A 27,972-nucleotide genomic window follows, 5' to 3' on the forward strand; every position below is an offset into this window, starting at 1 on the left:
ATGAATTATTGGTTCAGAAGAATAGAGATTATCATCATCAGATTCAGATATACTTTAGTAGTAAAGTATAGTTATAGTACCCCCCCCCACTTGTTTGATGTCAGCCTTCCCATTACACTTTCCCTCTTGTTTTTTTATTTCTTGCTTGCCTCTGCGTTTCTGTGTTGTTATTATCTGCCCACATAAGATTCCACTGCTTTTACTCTCTATCTAAAAATAAAATTTCAAAGAAACGACAAATCACAGCAGCAAAGAAATTATTATTCAACTCAATTATTTGTTGCCCCTTATCTTTCATGCACCCAAAGGTCACGCATATCAAACCATATTTTATTTTCATGTCCAATTCTGTAAGCAGACATGAATTAGTAAGATACAGACATTGAGTTGATAAAATCCATCCATAACCGAATAAACTAACATAGAAAAGAAGATTGCATCTTTATTTGTAACAAGATAGTAGCTCAGCCAAAGTGAAAAATGATGGCTTTTTTCGAGCTAGGTCGTCTCAGTGGCAATGTACCTTACTGCAATCACACAAACCATTTTCAATCGAGATGCTGCATTTTGTTAGATTAGGAATACCTCAAGGATGAATCCTCATCATGAGTCCACACAAAGTCAGGCATGTCAAGCCTCTGCCTGCTAGCGACAGTGCGATACACATAGGCTCTCTCAACAGAGCAGCCTTCAGGCCTTGAATCAGGTGGGCCTCTCTCGTCTATGACTTCAACGTTGAGCCTAGGCATCTTCTGTGCCAGCAGCTTACAAGCTCCAAAACTCACAGAACAAGAAGACATCCAAAGGGATCGCATCGTCTCTAGCTTTGCAGCATTGGCCAAGAGAGCCTTGTCCCCAAATGGGCAGTCCCTGATCTCTAGTTTCCGGAGGCTGTCGCAGCCAGACAACACGTGATGGAGGCCCAAGTCACTATCCCCTGCGAAGGCTATTGAAAGCATCTCCAACTTCTTGGCGTGTGATCCAATGTATTTGAACACGCGGTCAGTGAGGAGGCCGGTCATGGAAAGCCGGCGCAATTCTTTACACTTCTCCACAATCGCTCCAAAACCAGCATCAAGTGGTTCGAGGGTTAAGTAGTCGGGTGCTTGAGGATCAATGATACAGAGGCGGAACCGGATAAAATTAGGCCGATTCTTTGCAATAGCAATCAGTGCAGCATTTGACATCTGGCGGCAAAAGTAAAGAACAGATTCAAGCTTGGGGCAGCCTTCAGAGACAGACACAAGCCCTTGTTCTGTCAAAGACACATTTGGTTCTGCTCCAAAAGGATCAGAAGGGAACACCCTAAGTTCTTGCAGATCCTTGCAAGATGCAGCAAGAGCATCCAATCCACTGTCTTCGATGTAGTCCAACACCTATACACAAATAAAAGTTGTTGATCAACTCATAGATTCCATACGACTATATTGCAGTGAGAATAAACACAAGACAAGAAGCAAGAATCATACCCATAAACGCTGCAAATTCTGGCATTGGCTAATAAGCTTAACAAGATCAGAACTCGGAATGGCAGCATAACTTAAATTCAGCGAAGTGATTCCAGAACAGACAGAATACATGGCTGGAAGATAAGAAGGAACCACATCCCAAAAACCAGACAAAGCCTTAAGTTGCTTACAGGCTGAAAATGCGTCAGCCAGATTTGAAAATGTATCAGATCGAATTTCAGCTGAATAGGCACCGGTACCTAATTCAACCAATTGGGGAGCACGCCGAATCAGGTTAGCAAGCCTCTCAAGGGGCACAGCACGGTTCAGCCGAAGAGTCCTAAGGTTAGGGGAACGTGCAACCAGTCGCTCCAAGGCGCAGAAACTTACCTCAGAACCCAGACAAGACATGTTAAGCGACACCAAAGAAGTGCAGCTATCGGGAAAATGGCTAAGCCAATGCCCACTCAGGTCCTCCACTTCACTCTCCCTCAAATCTAGTTCCCTCAAATGCCTGCAGTGAACAATCACAATCAATAATCAAAACATTGTATTTAAAAGCAAACCACCATTTCATGGTGATAGGAAACAATACAAGCTAGTCCCAAGTAATACAACAACTAAAGTACAGCAAGATTCAATAATGATGCAAGTGTTTTCTACCATTTAAAATCTAAGTATCTAACAGAATCAAACTTCATCCTGAAGGAACTAACTTAAATTAAAAGCAAAATAGTGGAAGCTGATAGAAGAAATAACTGTTGAAACTGACATAAAAACCCAAAAGGAGTCTAAAAACAATAATTGAACGTAGAAAAAATACTAGTAATAAAAAGCAACACTTTACAAAACACAGTATTCAACAAGAACATGCCTTACTATAAAACCAAGGCGATCAAATAATTTTCAAGATAGTGCACCCCCTTTTAAACTAAACTCTAACAAGCATAGAATCTCAGACTTCGCCTATGATAATAAGAGCAAAAGAAGAAGACTTCCAGCAAAAATGTAAAAAAAAAAAAACTGATCTTTCTCACGAGCTTAAGTCAAATGGGTAAAGATCAAATACTATAAACGAGATCCGGCATTCCCTGGAAAAGAACACAAGAAAACAACCCTAGAATTGAATCGATTCATGAATTCAAAACCTAAAAAGGAAAAAAATAACACATTTTCAACTATCACGACATTGCCATAATAGCGAAAGTCAGCAAGCATTTAAATGGAGTAAAAAACAAACCTGCAATTAGCTGCAATCGACGCGAGACCATCCGTGGTGAAACCCTCGCATGACGTCAGCACCAGAACTTTGAAACTCTTATAAGACTTGGAGATCAGCTCCAAGCTCTCGTCCGTCACCACCATGCGCTTCAGCTTGATCTCCTCCAGGAACGGATACGCCTCCTCCATGGCCGCGATCCACGGGTAGGCGTAAGCGCCCCAGCCCTCCGGCACGAGGTTGAAATCAGCGAAATGCGGCTTCCCCTTCATCTCCACCGCCCTCAGCTCCGGGAACCGCCGGATCACGATCTCTGGCGAGACGGCGTAGCAGTTCCCAACGAATATGCGGCGGCGGCACCACCGCTCAATATCGTACCAGGATTTGCAAACTAAGGAGACGGCGTTCCGGTCCCTGTCGGAGCTCAGGAAGGAGAACACGTGCTCCAGAACTTCCTCCGGGAACGAGTACGCCATGGGAGGTAGAAATGGTACCAATCCGAGCTCTGGATTTGAGCAGTTTAGAGAGAGAGAGGCCTATTGTATTGTGGGGAAGAAGATAAGGTTATAATTTTTGGAGAGGTTTTATATTAATCTCACCAGTGGTGAGCTCAAGGATTTAACTAATGTCCAACCAACGAGTGGGAAGGCGACGCGTGTCGTGAATGCGTTCCTGCCGTTGGATCTGATTGTCGGGGGGATTGAACGAAACGTCACCGTAGAACAAGAAAAATGTGTGAGTAAAATTTGTTACGTTTCTTTCTACTTTTTAATATTGAGGAAAATGAAAAACGTGGTTATATCATTAATTCGGTAACCTATGTTTTGTTTCAAAAAAGAAAATCTAAGTTTAACTAGTAAACTACACTTCAATTCAATTATTAGTAATGGAAGGAAGTGTGGAATTTTGTGACAATTTTATTGTACATACATCATCATATTTTACCGATGATATATTGATACCGGATTCTAATGTTAATTTCCTATATGCCTATATCCCTTGTAAAGTTATTTTTGGTACATAAATATATTACACTACATATCTTATATACTCCATATGAGAAGTAAGTAATTCGTAACTACGTTATCATTACCATCTAAAACACCAAAATCATCGTGGCAATTGATCTCCCACTATTATATTATTGCCTTTTTGTATTAATATTTATTCAATTTTCTATGTCGTCAAGCCTAAGTTTATAGTTCAATGAGTGTTCAAATTTTTATCCAACTTGTGTTTAAGTTCAATGTTCAAATAAATCAAAACAAGTTTTGAATGTTTGATTTAGTGATATAATACTGGATAATCTGTTGCTAGATTTTATGCATCCAAAAGTTGTAGAGAATTAGGCAGCCGACCCTCCCTCCAATTATGCTGGATATTTTGTAAGTGAGAAAAAAAAATTGTGAGTGAAAATAAAATTAACATAGTGGAGTAGCATTTTGTAAATATTGTTATAGAAAATTTAGAGAAAAACATACAAAGACCATTCTGATTTAAATAATTTTATCAGTAGGAAATCACGATAGTTAGAATGTGGCGATCGAGAGAAATGAAGGTGCAAATCTGATTGATTATTGTTAATTAATTTTTAATCAAGTACACAGGTTGCTGAGTTGTAATGCACGTAAAGTTAAAGTTTGCAGTAAGATAATGCAATCAAGATTTAATCAATTATTAATTAAATTGCTAAGATTTAATTAATTACTAAGCCCACGCATGGTTCTCCGGGAATCTCTCTCCTTCCTCGAATGTGATAGATTGGACTTTGCAATATTTATTAAGAGCATCCGCAATGGGAGGACGATGGCACGCCCGATGGCGCGCATCGTCCGCGCCATCCATCGTCCGCACCCATTGCGGGTGCGTGCCATAGGGCGCAGACGATAGTCGCGCCCTATACTTCGGTCGCGGAGGATAGCGATGACGATGGTCATCGGCTGCGCCATCGTCCGCCCCATTGTGGAGGTCGCAGACGATCGACGCGGACGATGGCACGCGGTTTTTTATTTTCTACTTGGCCGATGACATCTACCCACGGTGGCCAGTTTTCCTAAAGACGGTCAGCTGCCCAATTGGTGAGAAGAGGGTTTTATTTGCGCAAAAGCAGGAGGCGGCGCGGAAGGATGTCGAGCGGGTATTTGGGGTGCTCCAATCACAGTGGGCAATTGTGAAAGGGCCGGCTCGTTTCTGGTACAAGGAAGTCATCGCCGATGTCATATATGCGTGCATAATCATGCACAACATGATAGTCGAGAGTGAAGGCGGAAGCATCACCGACTGGAATGAAGACGACCGTGCATCTAGCTCTTCCGGCACATCGACCGACACACCAGATAGAGGGTTACCGTTAGGCTTCGAAGAGGTTCTATCTAGACAGGCCTCAATGCGCAACCAACAGGAGCATGCGCAGCTCATGAGCGACATGATTGAAGAAGTGTGGGCTCGTAACCGCCGTCGCTGAGTTTGCGTTTTTTTTAATTCGCATTGTAATGTATTAATTTTTATTAAATGAAATTCAGTTTTTGAAATTCGTATTTTAATGTATTATTTTTTTAAAATTCGTATGGATTTTGTAAATATTAAAAAAATGATGACGTGGCACGCCTTAGGGCGCCCCACTGCAGGTGGGGAGGTAGGAGGATAAAATTGCTGACGTGGCGCGCCTTAGGGCGCCCCATTGCTAATGCCCTAATAACATTTTTGGGAAATGAATTCTAGGGTTTTTAAGCTATCATTCTTAAATGGAGGCCATTATTTTTAGCATATTTTTTGTAATCTTCAATTATTTTATTATATCATGTTTTGCCCCCATACTTGACGGTGTGATCAGCGTGTGGCAATGAATTACATTTTTATTTTTTTATCGAAAAATGTGACATGTAATGTTATGGGGAGTAGTGGAGTACTAGTAAATAATAGGAGAGTGTTTCTCGGCTTTGATATATTTAGATGGATCATAGATTTTTGTGAACCATGAAATGAAAAATTAATAGAGATGAGACATTGTAATCATATGCATCTCAAAACTTATATTGTTGCTATAGGCAATTTAAATGGTATCGTCTATTTATAAACAAAATAATAGGAGTATTGTTTGGTTGGAAAACATTATCAATATTGCATAGGTGAATACACTTTTTAAAAATAAATCCAATTTTCAATTTTTTCACATAATTTTTAAATTTGCCAGATTAATCCGAATTTGACAAAATTTTATGATTTTTAGAATTTCCGGCAATGTGTTAGTTTGTACTCCCTCCGTCCCACACTACTCGCACTTATTTCCTTTTTGGGCGTCCCAAGTTACTTGCATTCTTTTCATTTTTAGTAAAAAATTTCACCTACAGCCGTCATTTTTGACTTTCCTATACACTCATTCCTTAATCTCCGAGCCGAAAAGGAAATGAGCGAGTAGCCCGGGACGGAGGGAGTATAATAATAGCATGGTTAATGCTGATTGCCAAAAGATTTCGGGTTCAAAGCTCAATCTCCTTTAAAATTTATGTGTATTTCCTATTAGTGGATTTGAAGTAGGTATAATCTATTTGTATTTATCCATGTACCAATCAATTTTTAGGGTAGGTTAGGATTTGAAGAGTCAATTATATCAGTGGTTTTGCAACAAAAAGTGCATTTGTTGTATGTATATACACCCTCCAATCCTCCATTTATGTATGTCCACTGTTTGGCATACGCAATATTCCATGAATCATCATTATATTTCTCACCTTTTTCTACCATTTAAAATGGATTTCATGTTTGGCAATTATTGTCAAACATTTTGTTTTTTATTGAATTATAACTATGTTGGCTTTTAGTTGATATATATAAAGGAGGATGCAAATATTTATTTTGATCCTGACTATATTCTAAGGTAGTATTGATCCCTCAAAAACTCTAAATATTAAAATTTGAAACTACGAAGTTGAGAGTTTTGCCAAAACGTTTCTATCAATTTCGAACATCAAAATGCATAATGTGATACGATCCCTATATCTTAGTATTTAATTATCTTTTGATTCACTATATCTTTCTCATATATTGTTTTCTTGTTCCATAAGCTAGTTTTATAGTATTATAAATAGGGTAGGTTGTTTTCTTTTTATTCATTCAATCGATCAATATATTATTTTGGTCAAATTCCATGTGTGATACTTTGAATCCCTAATTCCCTACGCCACTTGCTGCATGGCGGAATCTCTCCGCTCACAGCCGGAAACGTAGATTTGATCTGTAGCCGTTGCCCGACGGGTTGGAACCCACGCACAACAGCCCAGATTCTTATCCCCGCCGACTCTCACGGGCGTCGGATTCTCTTTATCGTGTTATTTTCCGTTTTATCGGTTCGTTAGGAATTTAGGTTCTTAACAACTGGTGCTTTCATCCCTTGCTCATCCTCCATTTTCGTTCATCCATATCCCCAAATCAATCGCCAATACCAAAAAGAAAAAAAAATTCAGCCGCAATACCACCATCACTGCCACACCTAATCCTCCATATTCTTTCATCAATAACCAGAACACTCACTCATCATAAAAAAAATTCCCACTTACAAAAATCCACCGAACAGAATTGCGTATTCCCTATTTTCCACCTCCATCTTCTTTCATATTCATTGCCGCTCTCCGAACTTGCTGGGACCCGCCATATCAGTCCCACCACCAGCGATTGGGGCAGCCGAGATAGGCACCATGGGACCTTCCAGGACAGAGACGATCGAGGGGAGTCCGGACCTATGACCAGTCTAAGCCACCACATCTTTGTGCCTTCTCGCCTCGATAGGCCAAAGCAGCAAACCTACAGGCAGACACCGCACTACACCGGAATGGAGCGTTATGAACAACTGATCGATCTATTAGACGCCGTTACCTCCAGGCTGAAATCATGATGCGAAGAAATTGATCGTCATATGAAAATTTTGCAAGCGTCATCTTAACATAATGCGACACATATGCTAAGGCCGGTGACAAATAATTCAAAATTAATTACTTATGTTACTTCCCTCAGTTAAAAATGTAACCCTTAACACCACTTTTCGAAATTAAATTTATAGATCGATCTCTGTGTAGCTGCCACCAATAGCACTAGCAGATACCATAGAAATTGTTGGACCTACCAAACGACATTATCTAATAGCTACGTAAAAATTAAATTTTATTTCAAGAGAATAAATAAATCATAAATATGTCAATAAAGAGATATGAGTGGGTCTCGTACAATGAGCGAACCAATTAATAAACATAATAAATAGAGCTAATATTGTGGCCCACTAATCATGTGGAATTAAAATTTCCTTCTCCTTTTTGCAGGACATTATTATGTGGATATACATTAGCTCAATTACAATTTATTAATAACATATATTTTGCTCAAATATTATTTTTATTAGTCCTTATTTTTAAAGTTTTTAAATGTTCCTCTAAAATCATGGAAGGATAATTATTAATATGCTTATTTGCAATTACAATTAAATCACGGGTGATGTAACGACTTAGTAATTTAGTAAAAGGAAAAGAAAAAGTAAAATAAGAAAGAAAATTAAAATAAAGAGTGACGTGTGAGGAAATTGGGAGGAGAAAGATAAAAAAGTAGACTAAATAGTTGGTCTGAAGAAATAAATTGGGGGGGCCAATTTAGTAAGGTATTTCCTTCTGCCAGCCTTAAAAAAACTGTCATTTCAAAACTTTTTGGATAATCAAATTGTAACGAATTCGAATACTACTAAACTTACTTTCTTCATCAATATTGACTAATTTGCACATAGAAAAGAGAATTAGTTTGTTCGCTATAGTAGTAGAAAAAGAAATTGATTGATAAATATTTGATTATTATTGAGGTTTTATAATCAATTATGATCTATATATATTGGAACATGAACAACTATTCTTTTTTTTGTCTTTTCAAAAGGGTGGATGTAGATATTGCTCAACTTAAACAAAATATAGTTATTATATGTTTATTTCATCCATTTAATATTTAACTAGCCTACTTTTTTCAATTGTTTTGTTATGCTAGTAGTATTAAAAAACTCAAAAGCTCAGCCTACATCCTACTATTTTCAATACTCCGTCAAGAAATTATTTTTAATTAATCAATTTTACTTATCCCTATTCCATTTTAATTTGTCATAATCCCACACATAGAAGAAATAAGGTAAATTAAACATAATAAGTCAGGTTAAGCACATATACAAGAAATACACACGGAAAATATTTCTCTATGATGACAAAATCAATTTAATTTAAAAAACCTTTACCGATATTTTCAAGTTTGATATGAACTCTAAAAATTATTGAAAAAATATTGCAATTTATACATATACTATATATTAATATCAAAACGAAGAGAAAAAAAATGAGTTAGCATGATTTGATTTGATAAGATTAAGTGGATTGGAATCAATTCCCACAGTCATGCACAATTTATGTCAAAAGTAGTTATCTTATCAAAAATCGTCAAAAGCAACAGAATTGTCAAAATTAACCAATTATTTTCGGTGCTTAATTCGTTTGGGATTTTCCTAATGTTAGAGTTATTGGCGGTTTATGTTTGTCTACATATGATTTTTTCATAAATTACGCATGAATTAATTTTAACTAGGTGCTTTTCTACCTATCTAATAGTAGTACTTTTTACGATATTATTAAAAAAAATTTAGGGTTTAATCATTTTGAAAGAACAACAAAAACCTTTAATCTTATTGAATATATTTGCACCGAACCTTATATTAATGACATGTGAACACTTTTATATTGCTTGATTTTGAGATACTTATATTAGCATAAAATTTGTCCCATTAAAAATAAAACGTTTTTCTTTTAGGGTTGTTTTATTAAAAATGAAAAGTTTCCTTCTTTCTTATTTTACTTTTTCTTCATTAACTAACAAAATAAAACTGCATAAAATCTCGCCCCGAAAACCAAATTTTCATATTTATTGGGATGGAGGATATTTATTTATTTATTTTGCTCCTAAGTTTCGAACACACTCAAGCTCATTAATAAGTCCAATAATAACGGCACATTAATAAAATTAGCGGATAAAATGGAATAAAGTTTAAATACATCAATCACATTATTCACACTTTGTAAAGTTATGATAGACGTAAACCTAAATCTTAAACGCGTGACGACTGCCAAACTCAAATTTACATATGATACTTATCCAAACTACTTTTTCAAATCATGACAATATATTAATTAGTACTACTACTACTATATCTTTGCACACACCGAAATTCATCGCATGATAGATTGCAGCTATCAATTTTTTGAAAAAGATGTCTAAACAATAATTAATCCTATTATACAATGATGATGATCAAGCATGTGATTATTACATCTTGGTCAAATTGTGTAAGCTTGTCAATCAAATAACTCCATAAATTTCACTATCATGAACGCTACGATAGCTAGTCACTTAATTTCAATTCCTCAACTCTCTATTTTTTGCTTTACTTTTATGGATATATATGAAAATAAAAATTCACAAAATATATTAATTTTAAATAAAATAATTGAGCGTCATTTGAGAATTTATTGTCCACTTCAAACGTGAAATGGACCACTCACTAAAGTGGATGATCGGTCCAAAAGATTAATATACTACATTATACACACAATAAATGTGGGAGTATTACCTTTGTTGTACATAGAATAAAGGATAAAAAAAGAGGATGAAATACAATGACTTGTCCAACCGTCACAACAACAAAGGAAAATAAAGTTATTGATTAGACAAATTTTTTAAATGAAACACTCTTTGGACAGCCTAGTTGGTGCCTGCAATTTATAGCCATATATTTGGTCTGCCAATGGATATTATATACTCAAAACAATTTTGTAAAAGTAACAATATTTGTTGTGGTAATGAGCTAAAGAAACTACTGCTTTAATGAAATATAGCTTTCAACGATGAAATGAAAACCATCTATATTTGTTGTGGTAATGACAGAGAAAGAAGGTATGGTATAGTTTAATGAGATACAAATTTCAAATTTTCAACCATGTTGTAAACCTATTCCTCTCCCTATATCTTTGGGCCCTTTTATATATTAAATGGCTTTTAAATAGTTATAAATGGAGAGTTTAAAGATTTGAAATTGAAAAGATGTAATGTGAATGAACCTTGTGAATATTGCCATTTGAAACTAATTACACTAGTTGTATTTGGTTCTTTAATAGTGAGATACAATATGAGATAAGCTCTTCGCACGCATCGAAGCTGCTGAGACAAAGGGCAAATGCCTGGAAAGCAGACAAGGGATACTGATAATCCATGATGAAGGTATCCTTTCCCAAATTGGAGGATTACATCCTCACCATCACCACCCACCAGCTGAAGTTGAGACACCAGCTCTATAGTTGCTCGTGCCATCGGGGAGCCTTGTTTCTCAAGACGAGAGCTTCTTCCGCATCTGTAAACCCCGTCACTGGATCTAAGCTATCCATAAGTGTTGATTTCGGCCTGAAAAATGGGTCCAACGTAGTTGCTGCTGCCCTTTAAAACATCATCACCCTTTAGGGATACTATAATATATACGTTGGACGTCTACATCTTTGAATTTCCCCTCATCATTAGAAGCTGTTGAAAGAGGAAGCTATTAGTATTTTAGAACAGGTGAAAGATAAACCATAACATACATATATCTGAGGCTATATATCTTCTATACTAACAAAAACATATCAAAACAGTTGTGATTGAGGCAAAGGTGATAGGTTTTGCATGCCATATTTCCTCTTTATGAAACATTGAATCCAAGAGCTTCTTACACCACAGGCTGCATCAATCACAACAAAAGGACAGCATGACAACAGCTTGATCAAAATTAAAGGACTACTACATGTGATTCAGAAATAGCAGGTCAGATTCTTCTATCTTTATTCCATAATCCAACAATCTTCCAATGAATCATTTGGTATGCTAAATCAAGAAAATAGGCAGTATATAGCAGCTCTGTCTAAAAGGATCACCAGCACTCAATGGAAAGTCCTCAACCGCTTGATCACACCTTCACCTCATCACACTATCCAAAAAATCTAATCTTTCTTCAACAATTCCAATCAATACAAATAAATCAGCTATACCTCTCATATAATAAGCATGGATTATCACACAGAGCTCCCAAAAAACTCGAAAAGAGCAAGCTTTATAGATAGTGAGCTAACAAATTTACACTTATTTAACAAAATCATATACTCTAATACTGGGAAAAGCAAGCAATCTAACCAAAAACTAGCAAACCGTAATAACATCCAACAACAACATTGGTCTAATTCAGAAGTTGAAGATTATAGATATGGATGCTCTGCGAGAACACAAAATATTGTGTGATACGAATTTGTTAGCTTTAAAAGTTGGGGAATTTTGTTTAAATAGTAGGGAAAATAAAGGTAACGAATTTATATGATTCTTGTTTGTATTTGTACTATATAAATGGACTTGTATATGAGCAGTTAGTGGTGTAGATTGTCTACTGAAAGTTAGTTTGAGTATTAGATTTCATTCAACCGTCGCCAATAGTCTCGTTGTTTGACAAGTTAAAAACGTTTTTATATGTAAGCAACAAAAGATTTGGCACACTCCCTCCGTCCGTCATATAATAAATTGATCCAACTTGGATTTTAAAAAATTAAAATAATATGAGTGAAAAAGTTAATAAAATATTAGTTTTTTATAATGAAAAATTGTTTCACATTTAATTGATTAATTAACAATATGACAATAGTACGAAAATAAATTAGGTAGTGCGTCATTAACGCTAGTTTTATAATAAAATGTAAGTGGTATAAAATTACGGAATATTGGATCAATAACCAAAATTATAGAGTAGTACATAAAAATTAAGTGTGACAAGTAATAGTGGACGGATCGAAAAGAAACAAGTGATAAGTATATGCCAAATTTTGAGGTTTTATAAAATGTGTCCTCAACTTTCCCAAACAATTGATTCATTTTCACTTTAACATAGAGATGCCCAAGGTTTAGTTAACCGGCGGTTAACGGTTCCGAACTAGAACCACAAAATTAAAATGGAATTGGAACCGTGACAATTTGAATCGTGGACCGGTTCAGGTTCAAAAAATCTAGAACTGAAATCATACCAGAACCGCTGTTTCCGAGCGGTTTCGATTGGACCGTGAAAAACCGCCGAAAAACTGTGAAACCGAATTGGAACCATGAAAAACCACTGGAAATCCGGCGGTTCATACCATGAAAAACCGGCGGTTTGGAACCAAAACCAGTGATTTTCGAATCGGAACCTTAACTATGATCAAGGTTCAGTTCCAGTTTGAGATTTACCGAAACCGGCGATTCCTGAACTCAGTCATGTCTACTTTAACATATTCTAGTGAAGAAATAATGACTCATCTCGTCGGTTATTTAGCTCCCAATCTAACTGCTATTTTTACGTAAAAAAATATAGAATCAAGCTTAGATTTATTTTGGATTCAAAGTGACTGTAATCGTCGTTGATTGGTGAAGTAAATTGAGAGAAAAAGATAATTGAATATTTTAATATAGAGAAAGAAGAGATGAATTTATTTTTAAATATAGAAAGAAGAGTATTCAAGTGGAATAAACTAAAAAATATATAATGAATGAAATACTAAATTATTAAATCAGAAAACTTGTCTGACTAATAACTTATTATATTCCAAAAGAAGCAATTCGACCGTTAGATTATTAATTTTATACATATGTCCCACTCCACTTTAGCGCCGAATAAAATGGAAAATAAATGGAGTGAATTGAGTTTATAGTAAAAATAAAACTGTAGCACAACTTTCAAAATTAGTCGGACTGCAGTGACGTTTTAGTAAATAACCCACTTCTCTGGGGGCATAAACGTCAATAGCACCACGAATTTGAATTTATCACACGCTGGAAGGGAAGAAAAGAAAAGAAAAGAAAAGAAAAGAAAAGAAAAGAATAAAATAAATTAAATTAGAGTAAGACAATGTTTAAATTGCAGCAGCATCTTCATCACTCTCACTGCTTTTACTTTGAGAAAGAGGCGCCTCAAGGTCAGCTCCACCACCACCACCACCACCACCTCTGCTTACTTACTCTCTATGAATTTTTCTTGATACACAAAACTGGTTGTTTTGTTTTGTTTGCTCTCTCTTGCTGATGCATATATGCGTCAATTCATCAGTCTTTTCTTGTTTTCATCTACTTAACTTTGCTGGAATAGATTTCGAATTAGAATTGGACAAAATCTAAATCCAACTTTAGAAATCGCCAAACTTCAAATCAGTGTTTCTTAGTAGTACTACTTACTAACAAAGAGAAGCTTAGTTTTTTTTTTTTTTTGAATGATTTTCTGAAAAACATAGGTTAGGATAAATTAAACATAATAATTTGTATATCCCCAATCCAAGGCTAGTCAGAATTATATCAACTGTAACTGCGCAAATTCAAGCTGGCTTGTTTACGTAAATTTGATATTTTCTTCCACTCTCTAATCTCTATACATTTAAGCATTCTGCATATTTCTAAGAAGAAGATGATGATGACGAAGGAGGCAAAGAAGAAGGATTCATCACACTGGTGGTGGTTTGACAGCCACAGCAAGGGCAGTCCGAATCGATCGCCGTGGCTTCAGACAACACTTTCAGGTCACCTTTATTTTGTCTGATTATTTCGTTTCCTTTTTGCATAAAAAGGTCTAGTTTGACTTTGAAATGTAGTATTCACTTTATTCCCACTTTACTTTAGATCTCAGCATTTGACCGTTGGTGCTATGCATACAAATATCTTTCCAATGGAATCTTCTTAGCTTTTTGTGATTCACATTTGTTGATGGTTGTGTGCAGAGCTAGATGAGAAGACAAGAAGAATGCTGCAGGTGATCGAGGAAGACGCGGATTCATTCGCGCAGCGCGCTGAGATGTACTACAGGAAGAGGCCCGAGCTCATCAGCATGGTGGAAGACTTCTACCGGACTCATCGCTCTCTAGCAGAGCGATATGATCTACTCAAGACGGAGAGCGGGGGCCGCCTCCCATCCTCACCATGGTCATCACTATCACTATCATCATCATCATCATCATCATTGTCTCCACTGCCTTTCACCAAGTATCACCTGGAGAAGTCTCCGAGCTTGTGTGAAGGAGCCTATGACAGCTACTCCGAGGCCTGTGGGCCAGATGATGAGTCAGATGAGTCTGAGGTCGATGATCCTGAGGAGGAGGAGGTGGTGGTTGGATCAGACGTGTCAAGTGATGGCCGTGATGGGGAACTCGTGAGGCTCAGGGAAGAAGTGGCGAGGCTCGTGGAGGAGAACGAGAGGCAGAGGGAGGAGCTCAAGGCGAAGGATGAGGAGAAACGCGAGGTCATAAGGCAGCTAAGTCGAGCCATGGAGTTGCTTAGAGAAGAGAATGTGATGTTGAGAGAGTGTCTGAGCAACAAAACTCCCAAGAAGGAAAGCAAGATTGAATACACCAAAATGAAGGAGAATTTCTTTGGGAGATTGTTTAATGGATTTGGGAAACCACCAGTTATTGCTCTCTAAATGTTGGAATTTGTTTGAACTACAATTTGTTTGAGGGCTTCACTTTAAACTGTATTCTTTATTCTTTTGTGTGTATTGTATTATATTGTAATTGTACTATTGTCATTCACTTCTAGAACTCAATATCATTTGTATTCTTGTAGTAGTAAATTTGATTTTTGTAAGTGATTAAATTTGAATTCAAAGCCTGGATTATCTTTTAGAAAGCTAAGAACAGAACAAATATATTAATCCCTAAATTCTCTACAACACAAATATATTAATCCCTAAATTCTTTACAAAGCTAAGAACAGAACATTATTCAGAAAGTCATAAGAATCAACCCCTAAATTCTCTACAACACTACAAAAAACATCAGAACCAGTGTCATTAAAACTTAAGAGGAAAAACATATTTCAATACTTAGAAAAAAGACTAAGAAATAAGAAGCTCATCACAAAACATAAATTAAAGCTGGATTTACCCAAAAGGAAGCATACAGCACCACCACCAAGCACAAGAGCACCTCCCACGTGTGGCCGGTGTGAGGAAGAATCCGGCAGCATCCCCAAAGGCGAAAATGCAGCCCCGGGGCCCTCAGCTGCAAATGCATCAGGATTTGGAGGACTGGGGCTGGAGGGAATTAAGGGAACTGAGGAGTCACTTGGAGCAAGCTCGGGGCCACCCGGTGAAGGGAAAACCGGATAAATATCTGGTGATAACGCAGGCGGAGATGATGATGATGTTGGAGAAATGGGGTCAGGCAGCAATGCAGGTGCAGCAGAAATGATGGAGGCAGGCACATTCTTACATAAGACAAGTGTACATGAAAATGTCATAAAGGTAGTGATTAAACTAGCAAGAATTTGAGTTGTGTAGTAAGAAGCAGCCATTAATGATAGAAAAGAGAAGCAAATCTATCAATGTGCAAGAAAGTGGCAGTGAAATAAATGCAGAAGGATGAATGAATGGGTGAATGATTGTTGGAGCCTTGAATCATATCATGATGATGAGGGGTGGGTGGGAGTGGGGGGTGTGAATGACAGGTGGCAGGAGGTGATTGGGTGGTCCATCTGAGGAAACAGCTACACACATGAGAAGGAAACGGACAAGATTTGATAAATGAAAACACATGGTAGAGTGAATTGGCCAGTGTTGTCCTGTTCCTAAATGGCTGTTTTCTGCTGCTAACAATCTTGTGTATGTTGAGAGCATATTAGTGTGAAAGGACAATTGAGTTCTTTCAATTTTTGGAATCATGTGACCCACTTTTTGGAGGTGGGTTTTGCATGGAGGGAAAAGGGAGATGGGGTTCAAAATATATGGTTTTTTTGAAAGGGATAAAAGATGACACTTTTTTCAATAAGATTGCAGTTTTTAAAGATTATGGAAAGGACAAAAAATAGTAAAATTAAGTATTGTGGTCTGTTTTGTTTACTAGTGATTAAAATGTTGTGTTTTGTTTTTAGGAAGAAGATGAAAAAACAATGAAATTGTTGGGTGTATCTGGGTTTCTCCTTTTATTATCATTTTTGTCAATACTTAATTGCCATTTATTGGTAAACGAGCGTTTAAATATATTACGAAAAAGGAAAATTCAACCCAAAACTGCTTGATTTTCTGGTCTATTTTGGAGCGGCCCAATAGTACTCTTTTGTAATGAGCCCTTAGCCCACATTTTACTCTTGGCTAGTAATCATAATTTTTTAATCAATTTGGAACACAAAATAAAGACCACAAAACTGATTTTTAGTAGACTGATTCCACATCTTGTGACTATGATTTCATTGAGACCACTTGTTAATTTGTAGGCACCTCAATAGGATAGTTGGCCCAAGAAATTTGATTATAGTAAACATCCAAAAAAGATTGTAATAGCTGCCTAAAATTTGAAGGGAAATTCTATACGGAGATTTAACTATGAAATTCAATGCCTAAAGAGGGGCCTTTTCTCTCAAAGATGTTGGTACATTGGATACGAGCAAAAGTAAGAAGATTAAGGTTTGTTAATTGATTGAAGCTTCTTTATCATGAGCAGTATTTGAATTATTATATTTTTATTCCAATCACAATAGTTGGTAACATGTATATAAAAATATATGATCGATGAATAATTAATGTGCTGATTATCATGTGTAAAAAATGTCTTGTCTAACTAAATCTATACCTACAGCCCCATTAGATCAGACTACACGCACTCACTAAACAACTAAACTAAAGCCGTTGCACAAAATTTTCTTGTGATATGTGAGCAACTTATGAAAATTTAACAGTGATATGGTAACATAACACGAAAAATAGGTAAGAAAAATGCTTACGCCCAATGCAGGTCATTGTTACCGATCTCTGAATCTGAAACGGCTGAATCACCAACCTTGCGTTCATCGTTCTGTCCCACTGGATCTACGTATGGAGCTAATAGATCGTCAGATCTTTCTGATGGAATTCCGTAGCCTTTTAGTATGCTCTTCGAAGCAGCTAAAACTGATTCCCTCTCCAAGACAACCAAAAAGTTGTCTTCAAACTCGAACACCAGATATTTGTCCTTGCAAGCTGATCAAATTCTCCAATTGTTAGGGGATGCCGTGGAATAATGTTAAAGCAAATGAGGATTAGGAACACATACAATCAACTAGATGAGTCAGGTGGTGAATATTTTTTATCCATGTTCCGTTTAACTTCAAAACCTGTCATAGTTTCTCTACATAAGTTTAAACCCGCAAATGGCAGAAAATGCTTAATAATTCCCTGATACATCTGACAATTAACTTACCTGTTCATTGCTCATATCTTCATATCCAATGTTTTCATCGTTTGCCAGAACCTGTACATAGTTATAGAAAAGTGTATTATAGAAAGCACATTTCTTTTGTTGGGTACACTTGTATGATGCATAGCTTTAGTCGCAACATTTTTTTAATAAGAGAACAACTAATAAGTATACAAGAGAGAAATTTTTGGGTGAGAAGTGTGCTTCTACCTGTGATAGGATCACAATCTGTTCTCCTCTGAACCTTGGCATGGAGTACCGGGCCTTTGTCAACAATTTCAACTGGCAAAACAAAGCAGCGGCTCAGCAAGCTAACTTGAGAAATACTACTAGTTAAGTTTACTTTTTAGCAAGGAAACAATACCAAAAAAAGAAAAAGGAAATTACCCCGATGCTATCTTCACATTCTTCCCTGTCAGAACAAAATAAATTAGCTAAGGATGAATGAGATTAGCAGTGTAACACCTAATAAGAAGTCAATTGAATAATTGCAACAACTCCGATAAACATACGCTATCAGGGGTTCTGAAAGAGGCGTGAACACCAAACCAGCAATTATCAAGTATGAAGGTTGATCTCCCTCAATGTGATATGGAACCTTCAGGTTAATGATAATAGAAAGACAAGTTATACTGAATGAATTTCAAGTCATTTTACAAGAATTGAAAAGTTCAACCCATTGGAGAGCATTTCAGTTACCAAGTGCACTCGGGTATCCAAGGTCACTTGGACTTGCATTGATTGTCCTCCCCTAATAATGCCAAGTTCTGCTACATCACCGGTAAACCTGAAATTGAGCATTAGTATCAGGGGCAACAGTATTAGCTCAATAATAGTATAAAACAGAAAGTACTGTGTTGATCATTCATTAGATTTGAGGAGTGAGTTTTCTAGAATGAAATTGTGATTCATGAGAGATATTAGTTGAGATCGAATGAAGCATGAGCTTCTTCAGATGATCGCACTACAAAAAAGCAGTTGGAACTTGGAACAAAAGTTGGGAGTTCAAAAGAACAGTTGGGAGTTCAAAAAAAGAAGTTGTAAGTTCAAAGTAGAGCTTGGAATTATAGTTCTAATCTCAATTATATGCAGAAGACTACCAGACAGTGAACGCACTTCAAAATCATATGGGCGTTGAGAAACAGCACTCATCTGAAACAGGAAGTTGCATCTTACGAAATGAACTGATAGTCTCTCTCTACTGATATCAAATTAAAATAACACTGGATGTGCAATAAAAGTAGATGTATGCAGTTTGTAGTCTGAATTTACAGAAAATAAATTTTACATTTGACTGATAAGATAGCGAAATGCAATGCGCTCAGATGGTCGAAACGGTACAGTTCCTTCACATCCAACACGAACATTGTTGAAGCTCACAATGACATCCCCCTTGGAATACAACAAAAAAATCAATTGATAATTATTAATTGATTTGAAAGCAACTCAAATTTATCATTGTTCACAGCTGTCTACTGAGGAATAAGCAGGAAATATATATGTCGAGAATGAATCTTTTACCCCCTTCACTTTCAGCAATAGGCCTGATTCTAAATAATACTACCTCCGTCCACCAAAAATAGATATAGTGTTAGTGGATAGTATTTTAATGTTTAAAGCTTTCCATATTTAGAAATTGGTATAATTTTGGTGGATGGACCGAAATGGTAAACTAGTCTATTTTTTGTGGACGGAGGTAGTAGAACTTTGCAAATATTCTGCAGTAAGACGAGGGGTAAACAGTCCAACCATCATCCAAGAAATTTAAGAATTTGTCCAGATGTTTTCCCCAAATGGAAATTCAAGTATCCAATCCCTTTAAGGCACCAAGAAACTTAGTTTCTTAACATAGTGTTTCGAGATATATTTGCGAATTTGAAAACTGAAACAAATACAAAGAAGCAAGTTCAATTTTGAGTGAAAGGATGTGTTGACTATTTTTGCAGAAATAGCAGAATAAACAACAAAACTGAGAATGATTAAAAATAGAAGAAAGTGGAAAAAAACTGCTTAGAATTGGTAAAGTTACTGTTTGATTTGAAAGGAATTTAAAAAAATCATGTTGAAGGACGATATATGAAAAGAAATACAGAATGCCAAATAACTAGCAAGAGCAATCAAAAACATGACAACAGAAATCTGGGAGGTAGATGTACCTCCTTTAACACATGACTGGCATGGGAAGTTGGTTCAACTTTCCGTACAAGCACTCCCTGAAGTGACATGTTGAGAATTATCAGGAGAAGCTTATACTTTACAACAATAGCATGAAACAAAACCAATCTAGCTATTTGTAATTGATTGCCGTTGGAGGCAAAGCAAAAGCACTCCACCAGGCCTTAAATTAAGGATCTAATTAAGTTTCACTTACAAAAGAATTCCCAAAGATGACCTTAAATCTAGTATATACTCCCAGTATTGTTTCGGCCAGAGCCCATGGTAATAAGTAACAATTATCACTTGATAAAAGAGAGGAATTTAAAGACAAAACAATACCAAAGAATGAAGAGGATAAGGAGGCAAGTAAAAAGATTTGTCTTCTGGAAAATTAAGGAGAGTTCTTCCAACAAGAAGAACAGAACTTGCTGCTTAGATTATACTTCAGAGAGTCATTTTTTGTGAATAAGGCACACAACTACTACCTTCTCTAGATTATACACCAGAAAGCATCTGTATACAATTGTATGCCAAAGAAACTCTCAACCATAAGGTTGCTCTTGGTATTAATTAAGTATAGTCAAACTACTCTAACTACCAACGATCTCAATCCATCATCACCTTCCTTGATGATAACCCATATGGATCATACAGGTATGAGATACGGAAGAAATACCTAACTCTTGGTATAATAACATGAAATGAAGTTAAGCAACAAGAATATTCCACATTAGAGAGTAATATGCAAACTAGAAAGAACAAAACAAGGTTCTAGACAAACTATTCCAATGATCCTTGTCCAGTTCATAAAAGAGAAATACCTCATTAGATGGCACATTTAAGCACGCACGCAAAGCTGGATTCTCCAATTTTTGCAATAACACACCGAGACAAGGAAAACCTGAGAACATGTGGCAAGATTACAAGAGTTAAGAATACCTTTACAAGAATAACATTCAAAAGACTAAAGAGACAAGCATATAAAGTGATTCTCGAGTAATATCTATAATTTGATGACTGAAGTAAAACCCAGACGAGTTTGCAATAAAACGCATGCTTACATTTATAGTGTTTTAGCATTTACTTTGCGTGGCACATTCTTGTGGAATTGTATAAATAAGAGCTAGGGTGAGAGGAACTAAAGCTTGGGTATTCACCCAAAAAGTAAAACTAGTCATCTCCTCCAGACTATTTTCCAGAATTTGAAATTTTGAATGGTATTGGCAAAATTATCAGTCAGCAAGAAAGTAGAGCTCACCCGTGTATTTCCCATTCCTCTCATAGTCTTCAAGAAAATGAGAGACAACTGTCGTTGGAATGACATAGCCAATATTCTCCACCTCATCGGATCTGTATACCTAAAGGAGAGGCCTTCTGAGTATATTTAAATGAAAAGAACTGACATTGATTAAGAACTGTATGTAAGGGAAAGATCCCCAGTATATTTAACGAAATCTTTTCCTGATCATTGCCAAGAAGCCATTGGGTGTTTAAACCAGGACCATTAAAGAGCCAGAAGTTCTGTAGGCAAACTATTTTTCACATTGTACAGCAGACAACAGTCCTATAAAGAAAACTGCATAACTTAGAGGAGCAGAAGGCTACCAAAACATTTTGTAATGACACACCTGAAAGGCCACACCAATGCATTCTCCTAGGTCATTGAATGCAGGACCACCACTGTTACCTAAAAACTTCTTAGCATAAGTAAAGGCACAAAATAGAGGAAAATAACATAAGAATGGAAGTTAATGCTTGTGTAAGAGTAAATTGATATACAGAATATCTGGCTTCAAAGCAAATAGGTCCACCAAAAAGGAAATTACGCATAGTCACACGGGATAAACTAACCAGGATTTATTGCAGCATCAATTTGAATTCCTAGCAAGTCAGAAGATCCATGGGCGTATGAGGTTACCTGAAAGTACATGACAAGCAGCTAGTGGTCTTAACTGCATGTGCATGAGATAAATACGAGAATCACAATTATCGATTTTGTTATGGCTGATTATTCTCTTTGTCCCTTCCTAATGTTCCCATTAAGATTGTGGAGTCAGAAAATGTGTTTGTGCAGTTGACCAAGTGGAGTTCCAAAATAAAAACAAAATACTCTTGTAAACAGATCGATGTAACAAGTAGGAGCTTCACTATACAAGTGATTTCACTAAATGACTTGAGTAGTGGCATATAACCCCATGTATAGGAGTGAGATAGTTAGAGCATCAAACAGCGGCAGAATGTAGCCAGCAAATCTTGAAGTTACCGTCAAAATATTGGCCAACGCCATAAAATATTAAGTCAATGAATTTCATGTGAATTAGTTTCAAATATGAGAGTGTAAGAGTGAACTAACCTCAATTCTCGATACCACACCCTTGGACACTGATATGGTTTCTCCTCCAAGAGGATAGCCCACAACAGTCACGGAATCCTGCAAATTTCGCTTATGATGGTGAGATCAATTTATATTAAAATAGGACATTTAATGAAACAAATGTAATCTACAGCTCAACGACCAGGCAGTAAGTTAGGTTTTTGATATCAGCTTTTGACAGACACAAAATGGACATGGATAGTTTCAAAAAATTAATTATGAAGGAATTTATTTTATATCAGAACAAGGACACTAGGCCGCCCACAGCAGACCAACTCCTTTCACATCACAAAGTAGCACATATCCTTATAAGAACTGGATAAAATCACAGCAGCAAACACTAAGTATTATTCTCCCTTTTCATCCCTTCACAAAAGCAGGGCATTCATGTATTCTTTAAAAGTGGAAAGGAAAGTACTTAGAGATGCATCAGAAAAATAAGAAAAATTATGGAACATCAGTGTATTAGACGAGATGAGATGATATGCTAACCAGCACAATGCCAATTTTTAGTCTTTCTTCGTGAATCAATTTATATTACTCTACTCTAGTGAAACAATAATGATGAAACACTCCAATCAGAAAACATATGGAAATAGTAAATTTCTTCTATTTGATAAGTTATGCTATAGATTCCGTGCTGTAAACAGGTGGAATCAGAAAAAGTAAAAGAGCACTATGCAAGAGAGTGGATATTCAATCAAACCGATCCCTGCATACCTAGAAGAAAACAGTAGAACATTTAAGTTTCCTTGCCAGAAAGCATAGAAAGCAAACCTGTAAATTGGGTAAGCGTCCGAATTGCAATGGCTCAGTGCCTTCCCAGAATTCCTTGCTTTCAACAAAAAGAAGAGCTAAATCACATTCTACACCTCGCGTTAGAACCTGAAATCATGACAGAGGACGGTGTAAGCGACATAATCAAAGATCAAACATGAACTTCTTAGTTCTCTTCCCCAGACCCAAAAAAACAGAGTAAATTATGCAAGAAACACAAAAAAGAATGGCATCGGCCATGGAAAATCAAGGATTCTAAAAAAATATTGAAACATATTAGCATTTACTATTAGTAAATTCAGCTTTACACCTTTACCACACAAGAAATACAGGATGCAAAAGTTGTGAGAGAAAAAGAACATGATGCAGTCACTGGATAAAGCAGTTACAGGTATAATATCCCAAGATATAAAGAGGATCATTTTTCTATTGCTCAAGAAACGATATGTAAGTCCTCCATTTCCATCTTTCTTTCCCTTATTTTTGTCATTTTTCCTTATCCTCTTTGTAACCTTTCTATTTCTTAATGAGTTTTTGGTACCTACTAGTGGCCCTAACCGTTTCTGTTATCAACTTAAAGCTTTACAATCAGAAGAGAGAGCACAAAACACCTTCATTATTATCAACATATTGAGATGGGATTATTGTTGCATCAAACAATAGTGCCAAAATATCACATAGCATATCAAAATCTAACAATTCGTTACTTATGCATTTACTGCTAGGTGGGTGATTAATATATACCCGTCTGACAACCGTCAAGTATTATTCAGATGTATTACAGAGAACAATGCAACTTGAAAGAGTAAAAAAGCAATACAATCGAGACTGGGTGATTCAATTCCAAAGAAGGTTACCTTGGCAATATACTTTGTATCGTCCCCTCTTCTTTTTACTTTGACCTGAAATTAAGATAAAAATTAAACATATAACTGAAGCAAAAACCTATAGCGCAAGTGAAGACATAATACAGCTTGGACAGAATAAATGCTTGATTTTCAATTCTCAAGTTTAAACCAATTAACTAGGGACTAAAGAATTTTCAAATAGTACTGGAAATATGTAAGTTAGCAGTAACTAGATATCAGTAATAATGAACATAAAGAACAATCCTTTTATAACCTAAAGGTATTGCTCCTTCCGTCCCTGAAAAGTGTGAACATTTGGTTCGGCACGGGTTTTAATGTATAATTGGTAAAGTAAGAGAGAGATAAAGGGTAGTGTTAGTAGTGTTAGTGGAGAGTAGGCTCCACATCATTAGTAGTGTAGTGTAATGGTATAAGTTGTAAATAAAATGATGCATATGGGTATTGTGTAGTTTAACTATTCCAAAATTAGAAAGTTCATACTTTTCAGGGACGGACTAACAAGGAAATAGTTCATACTTTTCAGGGACAAATGGAGTATTAAACTTCTTAAAAAGATCATGTCCAAACACATGCAACATTGCAACACAATTTGTGAAATAGACTAGGGTCCATACATGAAGTAGTTTGAGTTAAAAAGACCCTAAGCTGATTGTGTCAACATGATTTTGAATATTGAACTAGAGCAAATAAAAAAGAGGGCCAATATATATGCACTTAGTACAACAAGTTTGGTTATATTGAGCAACTTGTATATAAACAATAAATGGGAAGGCATTAAATATTCAGAGAGTACCTGTGTATTATACTCGACACAGTGCGCATTTGTCAACAGCTTCCCATCCCCAATCATGAAAGCACTACATAGGAAAACAATATTCATGAGGTGAAACTATTTTCTTCACTCTTCTTTCATTTTTATTCGGAAAGAATCGCAAAGAATATCACCCAGAAATATTTTCATCTAGATTCAGTCAAAATAACATATTCTTAAAAGTTGACATATAAATGGTAGCTCGGTCATGCCTTCCTGTACTCGTGTACTGTTTTTGTTTCTGCCAAGGAAGGGAATAGTCTGGTTCAGTGTGAGTGCAGTAAACCTATGAAGGGAAAGAAACAAAGAATTAGCAAAAAAAATCAAAATTATTTTAAATTTTAGAACATGTACATCTGAAAAAAACTAAAAAAGTTTCAGCAGAAGTTCTATACTTCTATAGTGAGCTCGTTTGAGAATATATCAAAATTAGTACCAAGGAAGAACATGAAACTAACATTGATCAACAAATGCAAAATCAATCATTTTTGTTGAGACCAATTTTTCTTTACATCAACATGGTAATGATCCTATCTCTTCTATATAAGTTAGGGTAATCATCCCTTTTTATAAGGCTTTTTAAGGGGGTGAGTGGCCCCATGTGTACAGTTTTCAATGAGAAAAAGGGTTATGTAGTGTGCTAATGTATAACTGTCGGAGATTAGAAAGAAACAAAAAAAAAGTGAGCACCAATCACTTTACAGATATATAATTTCCACAGACCTATATGAGCAAATAAGCATAATTATCACCAAATAATTAAGTACTTTAAAAACAATAAACTTTTCAGGCATCACATAAATGGTGATTAACCTCATCTGCAATGTCTATGTTGCTAATACCATCATTATTAGCCCTCCATGGATGTACGAGCACTTAAACCTGTTTATTAGAGGAAAAATTACTAAATTCATTTGGATTTAGTAACTGGTCATTGTTCATGAGTCTCTCTGTAAAACTTTACAAGATTATAAGTAAAATATAGTATCTTGTCCTGTCAGCAAAATTAAGTGTCGTGATACAGAGCAAAAGGTGGTGTATATTCTTGATAATATGTCGGCAAAGTAGCATAACGCACTACGCCATGATAACTTGGCTAAAAACATTAGGATGGAAATAAGAATATGAGCATAATAGATAACTATTTCCTCATGGAAAGCCAAATTGTCATTTGATACTATATTCAACGAATATAGTACATGGCAATTCAGAAAATTAAATAAAGTTCATTTTCCCACCTAAAGTATCATAAAAGATTGGATGAACAATAATAACACACCAAAATCAAAGCAACCACACAAAAATAATTTCAAATTTAGCTAACCATATTATCTAAAATTCCAGTTATTCACCTTCACGACAGCATTAAGGAAAGAAGCATCCTGAATATCACTTGTATCCACCTGTGAAATAAATGTGGTGAGCATTGGGGAGAAAAATCAGTGGAAGTTAGCTACAGAGTAGAGATAACCAGAAACTAAGTGCATAACCCTGGAGGAGTAAATAGCTTTACATATAACAATATGTTTTGCATTAAATCATAACACGGTTATAGCCTTTTAATCTAAAGCATGCAGGCCAAAATATGAATGACACAGACGACATTTTTGCTATAGCCATGAATTGAAAAATAACTAAATGTTATATGGTTATGCTATGGAGAGATGAGATGACCAACTAAGTATTTATATCATCTCAAGACCATCAATGGGTAAGATACCTGTGTCATACCATTCAAGGTATACCGACATGTTCATTTTATTGTAAGATATTGTTATTCATGATATTGATGTAATTTAAGATCATTAAGAGAGGTTCTCCATATACTGAATATTCTGAAAAAAAGATTGTCACCCATAGGGGATTATGTCCCATGTTATAGTAAAGTTTAAGAATTCTACTAACATTTAAAATAGCATTATTCACTTTAGCTCCCACCTCCTATCTACTTATCATTTATGTAAAAACATAACAACATGAACAGACTCTTTATCCTCCAAATAGAATTTCACACAAATGGCGCAGACTCTATTCATCTCGAAAACTCCATCCCAATCAAGAGAAACTTGAGCACTGCGATGACTTAAATAAAAAAAATGAATAAGCAGATTTTATCGAGGATGCTCAAAGTACCTTTTGCTCGTCCAAGTCAGCTAGAAATCCCTGGCTTCCTTTCTTCTCTACACCAACTCTTTTAGACATTGTCGATTGGGATCGTTCATTTTTAGTTCTACCACTACTACCGTCAGAGTTTGAAAAGGTTTTCTCATCTTTTGATCTCCGTGACAACTTCTGTGTGATAAATGAAGATCAAATACATGAGCTAATGGTTTCATTCAAAGATAATCTCTTGCTCCAAAGAAAGGCTATACAATATATTCAACATTATTACGTAAAACAATTATGAATAGCCATTTTCCAGGGGAAAAAACAAAAACTATGAATAGCCTCCATCGCATAGTGTGAAGATGCATATTAACTTCTAATCACCGAAAACCTAAAATACAAATGACAAAGAGAGATAGGAGGATATAACTCGGCAAATTATACAATTACTGGAGTCTGGAATAAAAAAATACTCCAATAACAAAAAACGATAAATCCTCAGTTGAGAAAAGCAAATACATCAAACTTAATACAGAAGCATTGAATAGAATTAAGGTTTTGGTGTGTAGCTTATACCTCAATGGGGTAATTGGCGGGTGATTTCTTAGGTTTTCCTTTAACTGGAACTGGATTCTGATTGTAGGAGGCACTATATAGGTAGTTAGGTGTACGCAAAGTGTAGAATAGGCGGTGGGTGGTGGAACGGCCGGTGAATGCGGCGGCGAAGAAACAACAGTTTGCGGCGGCGACTGCCATTTAAAAAGTCCGGCAAGCAGGGAGGCGCCAAGGACCTTATCTTTAAAAGACTATCTATTCTAATTTTTGCGAGCTGTTTTTTAATAGGGAAGCTTTTTACACATAAAAATGTGAGGAAAAAAATGACTCAACTAACTTGGCACGAAGTGAGTACTATATTATACACAAAGTACTACTTCATTTCTT

The 27,972-nt window shown here is 36.0% G+C and overlaps 4 protein-coding genes and 1 long non-coding RNA gene across 5 annotated transcripts; 1 reads left to right on the forward strand and 4 right to left on the reverse strand.

The window, feature by feature from the left end:
- Nucleotides 1-309: 309 nt before the first annotated feature.
- LOC121805813 (protein TRANSPORT INHIBITOR RESPONSE 1-like) lies at nucleotides 310-3,236 on the reverse strand. The gene is made up of 3 exons (XM_042205825.1): nucleotides 2,689-3,236; nucleotides 1,470-1,962; nucleotides 310-1,376 (listed from the first exon to the last, which is right to left on the reverse strand). The coding sequence occupies exons 1-3, from the start codon at nucleotides 3,141-3,143 to the stop codon at nucleotides 576-578; spliced, it is 1,749 nt and encodes a 582-aa protein (XP_042061759.1). The 5' UTR covers nucleotides 3,144-3,236; the 3' UTR covers nucleotides 310-575.
- Nucleotides 3,237-10,756: 7,520 nt separating this feature from the next.
- Nucleotides 10,757-12,299, reverse strand: LOC121805879. Its single transcript, XR_006051547.1, has 2 exons — nucleotides 11,899-12,299; nucleotides 10,757-11,253 (listed from the first exon to the last, which is right to left on the reverse strand). It is a non-coding gene; the product is annotated as an uncharacterized LOC121805879 (long non-coding RNA).
- Nucleotides 12,300-13,491: 1,192 nt separating this feature from the next.
- Nucleotides 13,492-15,337, forward strand: LOC121805873 (protein NETWORKED 3C-like). Its single transcript, XM_042205904.1, has 2 exons — nucleotides 13,492-14,291; nucleotides 14,490-15,337. The coding sequence occupies exons 1-2, from the start codon at nucleotides 14,180-14,182 to the stop codon at nucleotides 15,185-15,187; spliced, it is 810 nt and encodes a 269-aa protein (XP_042061838.1). The 5' UTR covers nucleotides 13,492-14,179; the 3' UTR covers nucleotides 15,188-15,337.
- A 168-nt stretch (nucleotides 15,338-15,505) lies between these two features.
- LOC121757240 (classical arabinogalactan protein 26-like) lies at nucleotides 15,506-16,059 on the reverse strand. Its single transcript, XM_042152756.1, has 2 exons — nucleotides 15,667-16,059; nucleotides 15,506-15,529 (listed from the first exon to the last, which is right to left on the reverse strand). The coding sequence occupies exons 1-2, from the start codon at nucleotides 16,057-16,059 to the stop codon at nucleotides 15,506-15,508; spliced, it is 417 nt and encodes a 138-aa protein (XP_042008690.1).
- A 1,145-nt stretch (nucleotides 16,060-17,204) lies between these two features.
- LOC121805864 (protease Do-like 2, chloroplastic) lies at nucleotides 17,205-27,851 on the reverse strand. The gene is made up of 21 exons (XM_042205891.1): nucleotides 27,607-27,851; nucleotides 27,058-27,216; nucleotides 26,277-26,327; nucleotides 25,137-25,210; nucleotides 24,907-24,970; nucleotides 24,102-24,146; nucleotides 23,245-23,352; nucleotides 22,447-22,524; nucleotides 21,945-22,011; nucleotides 21,722-21,780; nucleotides 21,352-21,451; nucleotides 20,915-20,994; nucleotides 20,093-20,149; nucleotides 19,225-19,328; nucleotides 18,636-18,723; nucleotides 18,449-18,534; nucleotides 18,324-18,348; nucleotides 18,147-18,218; nucleotides 17,940-17,990; nucleotides 17,793-17,853; nucleotides 17,205-17,719 (listed from the first exon to the last, which is right to left on the reverse strand). The coding sequence occupies exons 1-21, from the start codon at nucleotides 27,784-27,786 to the stop codon at nucleotides 17,481-17,483; spliced, it is 1,848 nt and encodes a 615-aa protein (XP_042061825.1). The 5' UTR covers nucleotides 27,787-27,851; the 3' UTR covers nucleotides 17,205-17,480.
- Nucleotides 27,852-27,972: the final 121 nt, after the last annotated feature.

Source organism: Salvia splendens, chromosome 1, assembly GCF_004379255.2.
Source record: "Salvia splendens isolate huo1 chromosome 1, SspV2, whole genome shotgun sequence".
Lineage (NCBI taxonomy): Eukaryota > Viridiplantae > Streptophyta > Magnoliopsida > Lamiales > Lamiaceae > Salvia > Salvia splendens.

Coding starts and splice junctions, on each gene's coding strand:
- LOC121805873 (XM_042205904.1), top strand. CDS start 14,180: ATGATGATGACGAAGGAGGCAAAGAAGAAGGATTCATCACACTGGTGG. Junction 14,292..14,489: donor GCTTCAGACAACACTTTCAG/GTCACCTTTATT, acceptor GGTTGTGTGCAG/AGCTAGATGAGAAGACAAGA.
- LOC121757240 (XM_042152756.1), bottom strand. CDS start 16,059: ATGGCTGCTTCTTACTACACAACTCAAATTCTTGCTAGTTTAATCACT. Junction 15,530..15,666: donor TTGTGCTTGGTGGTGGTGCT/GTATGCTTCCTT, acceptor TGTTTTTTGTAG/TGTTGTAGAGAATTTAGGGG.
- LOC121805864 (XM_042205891.1), bottom strand. CDS start 27,786: ATGGCAGTCGCCGCCGCAAACTGTTGTTTCTTCGCCGCCGCATTCACC. Junction 26,328..27,057: donor CTGACTTGGACGAGCAAAAG/GTACTTTGAGCA, acceptor TTTATTTCACAG/GTGGATACAAGTGATATTCA. Junction 25,211..26,276: donor TCCTTAATGCTGTCGTGAAG/GTGAATAACTGG, acceptor TTCCCTTCATAG/GTTTACTGCACTCACACTGA.
- LOC121805813 (XM_042205825.1), bottom strand. CDS start 3,143: ATGGCGTACTCGTTCCCGGAGGAAGTTCTGGAGCACGTGTTCTCCTTC. Junction 1,963..2,688: donor TCGATTGCAGCTAATTGCAG/GTTTGTTTTTTA, acceptor TGTTCACTGCAG/GCATTTGAGGGAACTAGATT. Junction 1,377..1,469: donor AGAATTTGCAGCGTTTATGG/GTATGATTCTTG, acceptor ATTTGTGTATAG/GTGTTGGACTACATCGAAGA.